The 16,887-nt window shown below is 50.1% G+C and overlaps 1 protein-coding gene across 2 annotated transcripts; it reads right to left on the minus strand.

Moving 5' to 3' along the window:
* Positions 1-3,517: 3,517 nt before the first annotated feature.
* On the minus strand, positions 3,518-12,661 carry KLF11 (KLF transcription factor 11). Of its 2 annotated transcripts, none has more exons than XM_022554137.2 (4): positions 12,436-12,661; positions 10,565-10,834; positions 8,330-9,290; positions 3,518-5,307 (listed from the first exon to the last, which is right to left on the minus strand). In XM_022554137.2, exons 1-4 carry the CDS (start codon positions 12,475-12,477, stop codon positions 5,027-5,029), a joined length of 1,554 nt encoding a protein of 517 aa, XP_022409845.2. In that variant the 5' UTR covers positions 12,478-12,661; the 3' UTR covers positions 3,518-5,026. The 2 variants fall into 2 exon arrangements, with proteins under 2 accessions (XP_022409845.2, XP_089779574.1); XM_089923448.1 differs by lacking the exon at positions 12,436-12,661 and adding an exon at positions 11,786-11,921.
* Between the last annotated feature and the right edge of the window lie 4,226 nt (positions 12,662-16,887).

The raw sequence follows: 16,887 nt of genomic DNA on the forward strand, positions 1-16,887 counted from the left end.
CACTGTCTTTCATGACCTAAGGTCCAGCTCCTGGAAAACTCTCATTTGATACCTTTTGTCTAGTCTTTTTGGGTGTGAGAGTATATTTGTTTCCTGTTACTCCATCATGGGCAGAAGTGGAATTCATATTACTATCACTTTAATGTTTAAACTGTCACAACTTGGCCAGTGGGAGCCCCTGTGCCGTTTAGCACAGTCCCTGACACTCTTGATGGCAGCCGGCAATACAAGAATACTCTAAGCCCATTCTGTTATTTCTGGGCCCTAGCTCCCTTTGATAGAAAACTAAGGTTTTCTTCCACGTACAAAGTAAAAGTGCCAGACCCTGAGACAGGCACACTACCTGCTGTCTCTACCTAGTCTTCACTATAAATAAGGAGCCTAAAGGTAGAGTACCTTTCTCAGCAACACATAGCTAGATGGAGTCAGACCTGCACCCAGGCCTGCCTCAGGCCAAATCAACACTACCTACCAAAGGAGCCTGCCAGGAGTCTGGTAGACCTTCCCAGGGCCCCTCTTCCCTGGACTCCTTCAAGACTAGGGGTTCTGACCACTCCAGTAGGAACTTGCCATATTTTACTGAACATTGCAAATCTAATCTACCTGCTAAAATGTAAGCTGCCCCGTGATAGAAATCATATCACATCCATCCATCCATCCATCCATCCACCCATCTATACCCCTACCCACCCATCCACAAGTCTTGTGGGACCCACAAGACTTACAATCAAATTCAATAAAACTGGCAAGTTCTTCCGAGTGGTTAGAACCTCTAGTCTTGAAGGAGTCCAGAGAAGGGGAGCCCTGGGAAGGCTCCCAGAGGCTACCACCAGAGCTGGGCGGTGAGAGCTTAGCTGCCACTGCCCCACCTTGTCGTCATCTCACTCTGCCTGTGCGTCTGCTCCCCCAGCACCACTGGACTTGTAGCAACCTGTTTCTTTTTTTTTAAAAACACAGTCTTCTTTTTTTAAATTAAATTATAGTCTACAATATTAGTTTCAGGTGTACAACATAGTGATTTGATATTTTTCTACATTGCGTAATGCTGACCCCAGTAAGTCTAATTACCGTCTGTCACCATAGAAAGTTATTACGGTATTATTGACTATATTCCTTATGCTGTACCTTACATCCCTGTGACGTTTATTTTATAACTTGTTTCTTCCTTATCATCTTTGCTTGTTGACCAGTTTGTCTGCTGAGATGAGAACACGCTGGGGAGAGGAAACCTGTTTGCAGAGCCAGCTCTGGGCAATTCTGGGACAGCTAGGCTTCCTACAGAGTGGTGAGAGGCTTTTGAGAACGAGCCTCCCTAACTTAGCAGGGACTGAGTGTGTCTCACCCCCCTGGGGTGTGGTGTCCTTGGTGCCCGGACTTCCTCCCAGGATGGGGCCTGGGTGTTAGCAACATGTCTGAAGTCCTTAATTTAAAAAGTCCCTAAACAAAGAGGCAGGTTGAAAGCAAAGGAACAGTGGATGTTACAGCCAGAAAGTAAAATCTTGGTGGCACAGAGGGAGGAGAGCAGGTACAGAGTCACAAAGTTGAGGCTAACAGGTGTGTGGCCGGCACCTAGGCACAAAGGGGCTTGGAGTTGGAGAGACTTTTCTAAGTGGATTGCTAAATGCAAAGCGCATTGTGATCCTTTACCGCCTCCCCACACACCTGCACACACACACGCACACACGCATAACCAGGACTAGCGTGGCTTATGGAATCACATTCCAGAATGGTTGGCTTGGGAAGGCAGTCAGTCAACAGGGTAGTGACAGACTGGCTGTGGAGCGGGAAAGGAGCCCAGGGCGCCTCCAAGGTTTTGCACCTGAACAGCTAAAAGGATGGACTCCTTGTCCTTTTTAAAGGCAGCGGGGTCACTGTGAGAAAAGCAAGTGTGGAGGAGAAGGGGAGTTCAGTCGTCTCAAGTTTGGGATTCTGGTTAGACAGGTGTCAAGCAGAGAGCTGGACACAGGAATTTGAAGCCAGGTGTGGAGTGTAAAGGAGAGACATACATGCAGGGCTCTTCATGGTAGAGAAGTTATTTTTATCTAAGTCCCAAGGCTGGAAAAGATCACCAAGGTTGTGAGGGGAATAGAAGAGGGGTCAGGGAGAGGAGGGGGACTGGCGAAGGAGCAGCGAGGTAAGAGGAGAGCAGCACGGTGCGGCCTGCAGGGGAACCCACCAACCCTGTCCAGTGCCGTTCATAGACAAGCACGATGGGCACCAGGAGCTGAGCCCACGCGAGTGCCTGGCCACACCCACGGGGCCTCCCCTCGAGGGACGTGGATGCACAGCCCCAGCAGAGCGGGCTCAAGAGAGAACGTACTCCAGGGGCAGGAGCGGAGACTGTGGCTCCCTGACGTACCTTTAAAGCCTGGGCTGGGGGTGGGGGAAGGGAGGGAAGAGGCTGCCTCCCATACTCCCCTCTTGACACACGGAGGGCATGAGGATGAGGGTCACGGGTTACCCAGCAGCCACAGTCCTCTACTGCCAAGACCGGTCCTGACATCAAATTGGCCAACACAGAAGCTGCTCCTTCACACATTTCTTTCACAAAGGACCCTCCAAAGAAGCCAAAGGGTGCCCTGAAAGCAGAACAGAACCCAAGAAAACAAAGAGGAGGGTCAGGCACTGGGTACACCGGAGTGCAGTTAAATGACACAGGACACAAGTCCAGTTTGCAAATCAAAAAAGTTTTATATGATGCAAAGAAAAAAGTTACATCACACATACTCATTTAAATAATAAGTCAAAGTCTGTTACATAAAACATAATTCTGAAACATTTAACATTTTATTAACTACTTGAAAGGCTCAAAGTCAAAAAAGATCAAGCAAAACTGCTCAGGCAGTAAAGTGCACTGGGGGACGTGCCGCCCGCGCCCTCCTCCGATGCCCGGGCCGCAGCGGAGGGACTCCACGCTGAACACGCACCGTGGGGTTCTGGTTCTCACGTTGCATTTTTCAGATGAAGCTGTTTCCCAATTTACAATCTTTCAATCAACAGAGGGCCAAAAATGTTGTTTACAGAAGGTATTTCAAAGTCTAATCAGGAAATGGAAGTGTAAATCAAAACTTTTTTTTTTTAACACATCTATCCTTTAGCAACAACACTGCTCAGAGAATGAAGTTCTAGGTGACAAGCAACCAAATACTCAAAGACGTTGTACTATCTACCAGAACTTTAGCAGGACTAACATTACTTTGTATAATTAAAGACATCCAGATTTAATGCCACTTACAGCATACACAAAGAAATGTTTATGCTGATTTAAGATATAAGTGCAAGAAAGAACTGGGTGGTGGGGAATCACGAACTATAGACATTTAATTCTGGTTCTCTTCCAACTGTAGCATGTCTCATGACCAGTAGGAATACTCAATTACAGAAGTCTCCAAAGACACGGAAGCCTACTAAACACACAGCCGGCGCTTACAGACCTGTATGTCAATTAGCGGTTGGTACTTCATGGGTATCAAGTAACATACAATGAATGACCAGGCAAGGGTTATTAGACTAAAAAGACCTGAACACAAAACCTGATATTTATTCAATATTTCACCTTACCGTCATTTTAATAAAGGTAAATGCAAATAAATAAGAGGCAAAGACAAAAATCTAAATACATACGGCACAATAAAAACCATTCCCAGGCTCGAAGGGCAGAGCAATATCACCGTGTTCCTTACATGCACTCTCTTGCCTGGATTCCCAACGCTGCCCAACCAAAGCAGTCTCAGCAGCTTCCTGGACACCTGGACACTGGGGCGCAGTCTCTGTAATGCTAGGACCTGTGCTCACAGCTTCAAAGTGATGCCCATGGTCTATTCTCTAGCCAGACTGCAAAATACCCCATTCCAAGTAATTTTCTGTTTGATCAAAACAATTTCCTTCAAACAAAATGAATGAAAGGACAGCTTGGTAGTATTACTGCCGCTTAGTGTAACTTGCATTTCCCGTCGTTCTTAATACTTAATAAATAAAGGAATCAGAACACTGGAGCTGGACCATACGCATGTCCGCTTCACCTTACATAAGCTTTACTTTGGTGGAAAGTTCCTCCAACTACTAAGGCCATCTTTTTCTCTAAGAAGTTACTCTACCCACAAAACACTTGGATAAGGCCACAGCAAAAGAAGTCAAAACTGACAACTGACAAAGCAGCTGGGTTTAAGTGCTTACATTTTCTTTTTTGGGGGTTTGAGGTACAAACAGGAGACTCTGAACGGTCTGCTCTCAGCAGAGTACAGACACTCAGACCCTACATCAGCTCTCTGCTCACCAGGTATCTACCGAGTATTTTAAGTTAATCTCTGGGGTACATTCTTCACAAGTCACACCATGGACACAGGTGACTAAGGTCTACTTAATGAAAATTTTAATTCCTTGGGCTACAGCCTTAAAGAAATAGTTGTCTGGAATTTCCCTTGAAAATGTTATGAAGAAGCTGACTGCAAAGTTTTTTCCCCCCATTTCTTTAAGAGGCCCCTATTCAACCAGTTCTGATTCTAAAAAATTCTTAGATCTAAAAGGCCTGATTACAAAGTTGTAAAGTTTTTTTGTCTGAATAATGTGCCAACTTTACTAAAAGTAGGGTTATTATAAAAACATTGTTAAACATTGAAAAGAAGATTGTAAAATCATCTATATAGAAATTGGTAATTTGAGAACCAACAATATAAATTTTTTTTAATAAAAAACAGTATAAAAATTAGTAACGTGTCTCATTTCTACAAAACAGGAGTAGGAAGGTTGTAAAAAAATCCAGATTTTGTAAAATTTATTGCCAAAACGTTTGTTTGAATGCTGGTGATTTAGATTATCAAATTTTCTTCCATTTTCCTTAAAACAACTTCTGAAACTACAAAAGATATTGAACAGGGTTCCCCACCAAAAAAGACAAGTTAACATACTTTCATCAGAACCAGCTCCCCTAGCCCTCAAGACAATTTCTTTTGGAGAGAAAACCATCACTTCCATTCCTGAAAAAAGGCTTTGAAAAATTCCCATCCACAACTCCCTGGAGGACCTTTCATGCAGAGGCCGGCAGGTGCACCAGCGGGCTCCCAGGATTCTCTGCTGAGGCAATTCTGTTCAGTTTGCCAACCTCCGCCTGCCAGCCAGGGATCTTCTTGGTGGTCATATGGCGCCGGGCATGCTTTGTCAAGTGGTCGCTGCGCATGAAACGCCGATCACACACTGGGCATACAAACTTCTTCTCCCCAGTGTGAGTTCTGCGGTGGCGTGAGAGTTCATCTGAACGAGCAAATTTTTTATCACAGCCATCCCAGCTACAGGTGAAAGGTTTCTCTCCTGAGAGATAAGAAAACACAAAGTAAAGAAAACATAAATGCTCAGCACCTTATTGGACAGGTTAATTCATGTCGTTTTAAAACTGTATTCATCAAAACCTAAGCAGCAAGTAATATCCTATTATTCTGGTATCAGGTTGTTTGGAAGTCAAGAAATCGTCCAAGATGCATTTCTTCCTGCCACACCTAAGATGTAATATGTCAGGGCCCAAAGACATCAAACTAATCTAATCCTTCTAAAGATATTTTTAAATAAATCTTTGACTGTGAACTTGGGGTAGGAGGTAAATTCTTGAAAGGAATGACTCCTTCCCTCTCTGGAAGCTGCACATATAAAAAAAATCCCTCCTAGCACCTGCAAGACTTCTCAGAATCATTAATTCCATCTTCATATCTGTTATTACACTGACAAAGAGGTTAATTGCAAAACAGGTTAGAATTCTAACAGCTACCTTCTTGTTGTTACAAGCTTCAAGCATCTGTCATTCACTCAAAGTTTCAGAGCACCCGGCAGGTGTCCTGCCCGTACTGTGTCTTCCTGGAGGTACAGGGGTGAGTGGGAAGCCCTTGTCCGCAGAATCCTGGGCCTTTCCAGCCAGCAGGAATGCTCTGTCTCCTGCATCCTGAAGCCCTGATCTTGACCAGGTTGTGACCACCACAGACCACTTGTGCAACCTTGTGAAGGGATTTGATAAATGCTGTTGCGTGCTGTCATGTGACCTACCTTCCCGAAGGTTTACGACTTGTCTAGTTCATCCATCTATGTACAGTTTAACCCCCAGCACAGCACTTTGTATGACAGGTGGTGAATAAATGGTTTTGAATGAATGAGTGTTGGAGAGAGATCAACTAAATATCTGATGTTTTTCAAAGCTGATTTAAAAGGAAAATTCATTATCACAGTGATGCTGTGATGGATTTCAAAGACCCCATGTTGAAAGCATAAGGTTACCTGTTCCCAGGAAACTACCACCAGTGCTGGCAGCATACCAGATGGCCAGATGTTGGACAGAGAACCACCACCCTTTGGCATGGGATTTACAAAGTGCCCTATGTTTTCAGCATGTCAAAAATGTAGCCTTTGCTCACTCGACCGTATCCTAATTAAACAAATTTTCATGTTGGTACAGTGAAAAACTATCTTATCTAAGGTAAACTTATGCAAGATTTCTATTTCTTATAAAAACTCCAATTTAGTGTTTGTGAAATAACATAAGAATTTGATTCTTCAGAACCTTTATGGTTACTTAAATGTAAGTACTTTGGGAAACCTGAAAAGAGCTTGTATGATCACCTTATCTTCCTACCAAGGGAAGCTGACTGAATAAACAGTAAAACCTCATTCCACTGCGCTCCCCCACATGTGGAATCTGTGTTTGGATGTGATCTGAAGTTCACCTCAGCAGTCTCAGTGAAAAGCAGGGCTTGCCAAGTCAATGAGCCCCTTAGGGGTGCCCGTTCACACCGATACAGCCATGACAGCGACCCTGCATCACCAATGACTAGCGTCAGGCTCTTGGGACAGACACCAAGAGTCTATATCCAGTGAGATCAGACACCTATGTAAGTAACTAAAAATACAAAGGGAGAAAAAGGTGAAATACACAACAAACCACCAGGGTCAAATAAAGAAGGAGAGATCAGGAGAGTTCTAAGAACTAACTTTGGGACAGCCCTTAAAGGGTTTTCAGTAAGTAGAGACAGGCAGAGGGCAGAGGGTGAAGGGCAGAAATGTGGAACTGGAGAGAGATGGTAAAGGCAGAGAGGCAAGTTCTTCACAGGCCAGGTTTGGGGCCTTAGCCCGGAAGCACACAGCCCCTTCCGCAGTGTGGAGGACAGCAGGGCTCCTTCCGTAAGGCCCGCCTTCCAGATGCGGCTTCATTCTGCAAGCGGGAGCTGCCACGATTGGAGTTCTAATGTGTTAATTAGAAACGACTCTACCAGGAAAGCATTTCAAAGTAAAGTACTATGACAACTCCCTCCAATTCAGCCTTTCCTAAACTGTATTTCACAATTCACTGCTGTCCCTCAGGCCACTAGCCGACATCTGGGGTTCCACGATCAAGACAGCTTACGAAGCACATCTTTACTGCAGAACCTGCGACCTGTTAACTGGGCTTATTATATGTACATATGTGCGTGAACCTTTGAAAGGTGAGTTTAACAAGCAGACTATTTAACCACAGGACCCTTGAAAACAAAACAAGTGACACTAACTCAAAGAACAAGAGTGTCACAGGACACCTGAGACGTTCTGCCCTGATCAACTACAGCAGAAGTTCTACCTACCAGGCAACCTCACACCTCCGCTAAACATGGTAGCCACCAGCCCCATGTAGCTATATAAGTGCAATCTTAATGAAAACGTAAACTTCGGTTCCTCAGACACACTGTTCACATTTCAAGTGTGTGTGGCTAGTGGCTACCCTCCTAATGGACAGAGAACATTTCCATCACTGCCGAAAACTCTACTGGATCTGACGGGACAATGGAGAAATCATTAAGTCATTTTAGTTAGTTTCTTTTGTGAGTCCTTCTGAATTAAAACCACATATTTCCAAAAATAAAAAAACAATATTCCTTTAAAGTTCAAATATTCTAGAATTCAAACTTTTCCATACTTTGGAGAACTCTTTCCCCATAGTAAGCCTAAGTAAGTCATACTGATGTTTATTGAACGTGAATGGACACTTTCTAAAATGCAAAGAAGGAACGTCTACTGCAATGTGAAGAGAAAGGGGGAATGTGAGCCTCACCCTAAAAGCCTCTCTCAATCACAGGTTCACAATCACAGAACTATATTACATTTTAGCTACTGGGGTGACCAGATACCATGTTCCAGGAAAACCACTGACAGCTGTACTAACGTTCACCCCAAGACTATGAAGGCTTTTCAGAACCAAAGAAAGATGGCCACCTTCTCCAGCGGTTCTCAGCTTAGCTCCCACTCAAAGGCGGCTGGACGTGTGTTTCCCGATCACGGGATCCGACGTTCCCTATGCCCTACCTGCTTCAGTTCTCACCTGTGTGAGTGCGAAGATGAGCCTTGAGGTGGGAACTTTTGAAGTAGGTTTTCTGGCAGCCTGGGAAGTTGCAAACATAGTTCCTCCTTCGGGAAAAGTCTACCTGAGGGGCGCAGTTCTGACTGGATGCAATGAACACTGGAGCAGGGGCAAGGGGCAGTAACTTGGTATTCCCAACAGCCATTCCACTCGACGAACACGTGGCAGGCTGCGGGAGGGCCCCCTGGGGCAGAACCAACATCACAGTTCCCTGAGGCACAGAAGGTCCCACGAACACAGGCTGGGGCACTGGAGCAGCATGGGGTAAGATGGGTTTGACAGTCCCTGCAGACACTTGGGGAGGTGGCTTCAAAAAAGCTGATAACATGCCACTTTGTCCAGTCACAGGGATCATTTGGCAAAGGACAGGGGGACTAGGAATGGGGACAGAAATCAGAGGGGTGGCTTTCCTTGGCAAGTCATTTTCATAATTCTTTGGTGAGCAGGTCTGAATTGCAACGGGCCACCCTGCCTGCTGGTCTTTGGTGGGGCTCAGGCCACTGGACTTGTGCAAACAAGGCTGACAGGACGCTGAGTTAACGCTGAGCACACTGTCTGTGAGGTGTGTGTCCTGCACAGCTTCAACACGCCCCAAAAACTGCGCTTCTCCTTCCGCGTTGGCCGAAAGTTGGTGTGCTTGAGTCTGGGTGGTAGGAACGTGGGCAGAAGCAGGACTCCCCCCAGTGTAGCAAATGACACTTGTCACCGTGGCCCTGCAGTGAGGGCTGACAGCTGGCTCCAGCAGCTCTGCCTTCAAACCAGGCAGGGCGCTCTCTGCCCTCCTGCTCAGCACTCCGGCTGCCCCAGTAGAGGCTGGGGGGAAAGCCACAACCACGGGTGCTTTGGAATCAGTTACTTGGGAAGGAACAACTGTCCCTGTTGACGGCTCCAGGAGGTCAGGGCTCTGAGGAGGAGTCATGCACTTTAAAAAAAAAAAAGAAAAAAGTACTGTGTGAAAAGGTTGTTTTGGTTAAATTTTAAGGAACTTACTTTGATCATGTTGTCCCCAAGGTCTTTACAAAGAAGTATCTAGAAAAGACTGGTCAAAGTCTGCTCACAATCACACCCAGTGGATATAAAAGCTGCACGAGACACTTTACTTTCTAGCTTTCTCCCCCTTTCCCCACCTCTCTCAAACCCATCCATCTGCTCGGTTATAAGGACGCCAGTGCCATTCCTGGCCTCGCACAGCTACTGAAATGAACAATTTGCATATTAGGGCTGCAAATGAGAAATCAAACTTATATTCAAGATGAAAGCTTTACACAATAATTTTAGATTCTCAAAATTTTTTTAAAATCTCGGTGGTAATCATTTAACACACACATATCCAATCAATCACACACGTATCCTGTGCCTACTGGATGAGAGGTAAAACCTGTCAGAATGATCCATAAAAGGCCCTGCTCTAACCAGGGGTTCTGCCTACAGTGACCCTCTGTAACACCTCCCCCACCACTCCCACTTATCTTCAGCCTCTCAGTGGACGATCCCAACGCTGTGACATGCTCTGGGCAGCCAGGCCCACTACCTGTACAATCCCCTCCACTACCCCCAAGTCCCTTCTCATCCCTCTCTCTCCAAGTCGGTTTTCCACACTCTTCTTCCAGGGCAGGCTTCCAGCCCAGGACAATTAGATTATAATTTTCAGTTTTGTTAGCAACTGACAGCTCTTGACTTCTCCAAGTTGCAAAGCAGTTTTCCCCAGTAACTTCAGAGCTGTAGCAAGTTAAGAAAACCAAAACCAGTGCTTGACTACACCCAACTCACCCAAGAAAGAAGCTGGCTGCCACAGGGTGGCAGAGGCCAGGGTCTCAACCCAGCTAACAAAGGCTGTCCGGTGCCAAAGCACAGGCTTTCCCCAGCTGTGGCAGCGGATCCTGACCCTGGCCTGGGGTATCTGGGGAACCTAAGCCTCCACCCTCAGTTCCCCAGGGAAATGAGTACCTTTTGCTTTCTCCCATTAATCTGTACGTTTCAGCCTATGGACATTTTCACCCCGTGGCTGCAAGCTATGATCAATCAATGGAAAGCATATTTTCAAGAGATAAAAGAAGTTTTCACCCTTAGGACCCATACAGGGGAGGGTATGAACTTGCTTGCCGGCATCGGGTGAATCTCCCCAGGAGCTCTTCAGCATGTTTACTGAAAGTACTCCAGCCATTGCACAAATCGCTCCTCTCCCCCTCCTCTTACCAGAGTTGATAAAGAATGGAAATCCTTTGGTAACTCGGGTGTGGCTGCGTCCACGTACACAATGGTGGAAACATCCCCAGAGTCAGAGACAGGTGTGAGGGGTCTTATCTTTAACAAGTCCCCTTTCTGGGATCTCTGACCCCAGGAGCTCATACAAACAAGAGCCTCGACAGCTTCCATGTCGTTCTGCTCCAAGATGCTGCACGTAGACCTCTCGCTGTCATGCCGCTTCCTCTCCAGGATTGACTCGCATATGTCCATGATGTCAACCTAAAGTCGACACAACACAGCGGCTGAGTCCCTGGAAACACAGGGAGGGGGGCACCGGGACAGCACGAGGACGCGCACACCAGAAGCCCGCCCCGCCCCCGGCAGCACGCGCACGCGCTCTGGCTTCCAGGGAAGGATGCCTGCCGAGCGCCGAGGACCACTCGCTCCGAGCCAGCGTTCTGCAGCGGGGGGTGGGGGGGCGGTGGGGGGAGGAGGAGGAATGGACTCGGTCCGCCAGAGGCTTCCACGGAAAATCCTGACTGTTAACAAACGTTATTAAGCTAGCTTCTCCTTCGGGAAATGATTAATAACACTTACAGAGGTGTGAGCTGCAGTGGCTAGTACCAAACTGTCCCCGGGGGGAGGAGAAAAAGACACTGATGGCTGAGGTTGGGTAAGATGAGAGCGCAGCCCTTCTGAGTCAGCGAAGCCACCAGAGCGTCCCCACAGACGCATCTGCGACAACCCAGGAGGCTCCACACCAGTGAGGCCGTCACTCAGCAGAGCCCTGGGCGGGAGAGCCTGCACTGGCTCAGCCCCGGTCCCCACACCCAGGAGCACCGATTCACGCCACAAGGCCAGCGCGGGGAGAGGAAGAAAGTGTAAGATGTGCCACAAGCCCGGGCCCCGAGGACTTTCCAGCGCAGCAGACCGTCTCTTGTCAAGCAAGAGCGGGGCGGGAAGCGACTGAAACTAACTGATCTCTTCGCAGAGAAATTTTACATCTACTAAGATACACACTTCCACTCAGTTTGCCTAAACATCCAACCTGTCCTGCCCAGGTGTCCCCCAAAGCACACAGGCAACGCCGCCGCCTTTACAAACGCCGCTCTAGCCCCACTTCTGCCCGCAGCCTGGGCCTCGGAACGAACTGCGAAGTCACAGACGTGCGGGCTGCCGCCTGCTTAGCCCACAGGCGGGCAGGGAAAGGGCGGCGCGGGGCTCCCACACCTCTCTCTCGGCCTCTCAGCGGTCCGCGCGGCTCGACTAGGTCCCAGGTCCAACCAGCGAACTCCTCGTAGCCCTCAGGCCCCGACTGGAGCCCGCCAGGGTTGAGGCGCCGGGGCCCGCCCCCCGCCCCGTGCAGCATTCCCGCCGGCCTTTTCCCCGCCCCTTGCCCCGCCCCCACGTTCCCACAGCCCTTGCCCCGCCCCCACCTTCCCGCCAGCCGTTGCCCCGCCCCCTCACCCTTTCCACCGCCCGTGCGCCGCGTTCCCACAGTCCTTGCCCCTTCGCCGGCGCCCCGCCCCCGCCGCCCGCGTGCCGCGTTCCCGCCAGCCGCGCCCCACCCAACGGCCACCTCCTCAGGGCCTGGTAACGTCATGGCTGGAAATAGCCCCGCACCTGAAGCCGGCGGGGCGGGGCCGCTGCGGGAGCGGTAGACAAAGCTGCGCAGAGAGCAGCGCGATGCACACGCCCACTTCCCGCCCCTCCCGGCGCGGCCTCGTGCGGCCACCGCCCCTCTCGACTCCCGAAGCCGCCCGGGCTCCTAACGGTGCGCGCGCGGTTATGCCCCGCGCGCCTTGGCCTCCTCCGCGCCCTGGGCCCGCACTGGCAGCGCGTCCCCGCCTCGCCCCTCGCTCCAATGGGAGGCCACTCACCGCGCGTGCGTCGCCCGAGCCCGCGGAGGCCGGCGTGTGCATGGTGCCGGCGGCCGGGAGGCAACAAAGCGGCCGCGCGGCGGGAGTTCAGTACGGCAGCTGCCGCACGTGCACGGCGGGCGGCGGCGACCCGGAGCTCCAGCGGCCGGCGTGCGCCTCCGCCCGCCCGCGCGGCTCTGCCCTGGCGCGGCCCTCGCGGTGCGGGAGGGGCGGGGCGGCTGGGGAGGGAGCGGCCACAGGGGCGGAGCGCGGAGGCAAACCAAAATACACCACGCCCCGACGGGGCGGGGCCTGGAGGGCGCCAGCCAATGCGCACCTAGCCCGTGCGCCGCCGGCCAATGGGCGCCGCGGGGAGCCGCGTGATCAGAGCCTGGCAGCGGCGTGATCGGGCAGGGCGGGATGCTGCATGTATTTTGGTGGCGGCGAGGGGGCGGAGCTTGAGGCCCTGGAAAGTAGGGGAAAGGTGGCGGCGGCGCGGCCGGCGGGGACCACGCAGCTGCGGCCGGGGAACTCCCCGAGCGTGTTGGGATGGCTGGGAGGAGGATTACGCTTAAAGGGGCCACCGCCCGCAGCCTCCCGGAGCGCAGGTCCCCATGAAGTGAATCCGTCCAGAAGAGGCGGCTCACCTGGAGACCTCAACCCAGATTTTGCTTTCTTGTTTTTTAATTGGCATTAATCTACCGTCGCTCTTAGGAGTGCATCCCTGGCCTGGAAGAGTTTTGAAAGCTGGCTAGCCCCAGGTGACATCGCCTGCATCTGCTTCTTACCGCAGCTTCTAGGCCTGTGTCTGCCGCTGACCCTGGTCCCCAGGCAGTTCTGGGCTGCAGTTTCCGCTTAGCTCAGTGGGGGTGGAGGGCAAGACGGGTGCCCACCCGAGAGGCTCCTGGTGAAACCCATTCTTCCCAGACCAGGTGTAAGCGTCACCCCCTATGGGAAGTCCTCAGGCCTGAATGAGAGCGATGCCTAGGACACCTTTTTTTCCCCCAGTACTTCGGTTGCCTGTTTCTCAGGGTGCGGTTTATCCAGTTCTGCAGCTCCGGGTTCCTGAAGTGCAGGCTGTGTTTATGTGCACCCTCACAACCTGCACAGCCCTTCATCCATCCACGTGGCCCACATTTGCTGGGTTTCGATATGGCTCGGCACAGCGCACGGTGCAGAGGCCACAGTGCGGAAGCCTTGACCCTAAAAGCTAAGAGCAGGTGAAAGTAGAGGATCCCTGCACTGTGGGGATTGGCTCTGAGCAAGAGAAGCTCTGGGCCCAAGGAACAGGCCCTCAGAGCACCAGGCCCTCCCCCTTAAACTGATAAGGAAGCAGGTGGGACCCAGGGCTCTGGCCAGCTTGTTCCTCAACAGGCCTGCTCTGCTGGGCAGAGGGAGCACAGGCTGACCTGCAGCTTCTCTCCATTTCATCTTCTTCAGATCCTTCGCAGTACCTTTCGTGGCCTGTAACTTCTGTTTCTTCAGTTATTTGTTAATTGTCTCTCTACCAGAAGGAACCCTCCCAAGGTTAGGGACCTTGTCTAATTCACTGTGAACCCCCAGTGCCTGGCTCGCTGCAAGTACGCAGTAACCTCTGGTTGAATGAGTGAATGAAGGCCAACACCACCTGGCCTGCCCATTTGGACATGCTGCAGACCCCTCTACTTCAATGTCCTTGAAACTGAACTTCCATTCTACCCCAATCCGGGTTTCTCGCCTCCGGAAGGGCACCACCAGATACCTCATTCCTTCATCCAGAAATCTGAGAGTCACCTTTGACCCTTCCTTTTCCTGCACTTGCTTCCTTCTGCCAATTACTTTGTGTTCTTCTTCTTCCTAAATCTCTCTCAAACTCTTAACTTCTCTCCATCACCTGCTCCTGCTTTGGTCCAAGCCACCATCTTCTCTCACCTGAATTATTCCGCTGCTTCCCAACGGGTCCCCCTACCTCTGGCTTCGTCACCTGTAATCTGTGCCTCATCTCACTGCCACAATGATCTTCCAGAAGTAAAGATGGTACCGAACCCATAATCAAACCCTCAGTTTGGAATCCAAACAGCTATGGGACTGAAACTTACTCCTTAGGTGGGAATCCATGAGTCTGCGTAACCAGGCCCCAGCCAGTGCTTGCTGCATCATTCTGGCCAGTTCCCCAAATCCCTTTCCCTCCTGCCCCTATTGCCTCCGTACGGAACCCTGTGCCGCCCACATCAGGTCAGATCACTGCCTTCTGCTTTGTACGTGGCGTTCCTTCTGTGTGGACCACCACAACCCTTCTCCACTTTTACTCTGTAAGACTGCAGTGTGACTCCTCAGCAAAGCGCTTCCTGACCCCCGAAGAGCAGGACGACTCAGCCAAGTGCTAAGTGCGGGGTTTTGGAGTCACACCCGGATGCAAATCCCAGCTCTGCCAATGTGGCCAGGCCATGTGGCCGGCTATGTCTCTGCAGAATAGGAGGTGGCATCGACTCTCCAGGAGTCTGGAGCACAAGCTTCTCTCACCTCCAGCTCAGTTTCTGCTCCCTGGACAGCAGGAATACCTGGAAACTTGGGCAGCAGGCTGGCTCGGGGCTCTTCAAGTGTAAGGCCCTACGCTTCCTGCATCGGTCCATGTGACAGAGAGACAGGTCTTCACTTATGCTTGTCTCTTCTCTCTTCTTCCCCACCTCTACCCAGATACTGCTTCTCCATGAAGGCTTCTCCCCCGCACCCCCCCCCGCAGCCCCCCTCCTCGCTCTCTCTCTCTCTCTCTCTCTCTCTCTCTCTCTCTCTCGCTCTGTCTCACACACACACACACACACCAGCCTGTGGTTGCTGCCAAACCCCAGATGCTGGTCCTGCCTATAGTCAGTGGATATTGACATGTTTATAAACTGAAGACAGTTACAAGTCGTTGACGCAGAGCCATCACCGAGGCCCTCCTTGGCACCAGGCCCCACAGACCCTCAGGCAGAGCGCGGTCCAGCAGGCAGACTGGGCCCCGACACAGATAACTCCTGGATGAACTAGAGCATGATGCCCCCAGCTGGACTGCCACCACTTTCTCATGGGTCCTCCCAGAGAGTCTGTGTATATGGAAAAAATACTTTTACACAGAAGGTAGTGCTCTGTGCACGTTCTGCATCTTGCTTGCTGATTTCACAACATGTCTTGGAGGCTGTTGCAAATCAGTACAAAAAGGTCGCCCTCGTGTTTATCACGGCTAAATGCTATTCTGTTATATGGACGTGCTGTACTTTATTTAACCACTCCTGCTTAAATCACTGGGGTATTTAGACTATTTCCAGTTTGCCAGGACATCATGTCCATTCATTGTTTGCCCACATGCAAAAATAACTACAAGATTACTTCCTAGAATTGGAATTGCTGGAAATGCTCTTGCATTTCTTTTCCTTTTCCCTTCTTTTCCCTTTTGATAAATTTTATCGAAGTATAGCATAGATATAGGGAAGTGCAAAAACTTAGGTGTACAACTCGGTGAATTTTCACAAGGCAAGCACACTTGTGTCACCAGCATGGAGATCAAGAAACAGAGTATTAGCGGAATCCTAGAAGCCCCCTCCCTAACCCCATCCAGGATAATCCCTATCATGACTTCTAACACCATAGGATGTTTTTGCATGTATTGAAACTTGTACAAAGAGTATCATATGGTTTGTTCTCTGTTGGGTCTGCCATGGAGTTGCATGTAGTTGAAGATCATTTATTCTTGCTGATATAAAATACAGCACAGTGTCCATCTATTCTCCTGTCGATGGACATGAGGACTTTCCAGTCTGGGGCTATTATGAGTAAAGCTGCTACGAAAATTCTGATACGTGGGTATGTGCATTTTTAATTGAGGAAAATTGTCAAATTGCCCTCCAAACATGCTTTTGTGTCCATTTACCCCATGAACAGTGAACTGCAAAGCCAGTCCCCTCTCCCTTCACTAATACTGAACCATCTGGAATTTTTGACCTCTACCAAGCTCAGTGGAAAAAATGAGAACTCATAACAGTAGATTGCATTTCTTTGGTGGGGTTTCCTTGAGAGTTTTTCATGTATTTGAAAGCCATCGTGATTTTGGTTTCTGTGAACTTTGAAGGAATTTTAAATGACAGTACAGGAACTTGAGCGTGTTTGTACACTGAAGTGAAGGGCTCAGAGGAGGAAAACGAGTGACGCAAGAGGGAGAGGGAAGGGAAGGAGGTTGGGGAGTGGTGTCAGGGGAGGGCTGGGAGAGCACGTAACAGGGAGGCCGGCCCTGGGCGGGAGGAAGGACCTGCTTCATCAGAGAACAGGGGAAGGAAGAGAAGGTGGCTGGGGAGTCAGGAAGATTCTGGGATGCAGAGGAGAGACGGCCAGGGTGATGACCTGTGATCTACCTTCTTGGTGACGTTAGGAGCCATCTGCTGGGGAGGGGGCCCTAGTGAGATGAGAAAGGTTTGGAAGAGACTCAGCGGGAAACGTGTTAAGGACTCGGCCAGGGAG

This window comes from Delphinapterus leucas, chromosome 13 (genome assembly GCF_059928025.1).
Source record: "Delphinapterus leucas isolate spDelLeu-1000000601 "Yukka" chromosome 13, BTC_Dleu_Yukka2, whole genome shotgun sequence".
Lineage (NCBI taxonomy): Eukaryota > Metazoa > Chordata > Mammalia > Artiodactyla > Monodontidae > Delphinapterus > Delphinapterus leucas.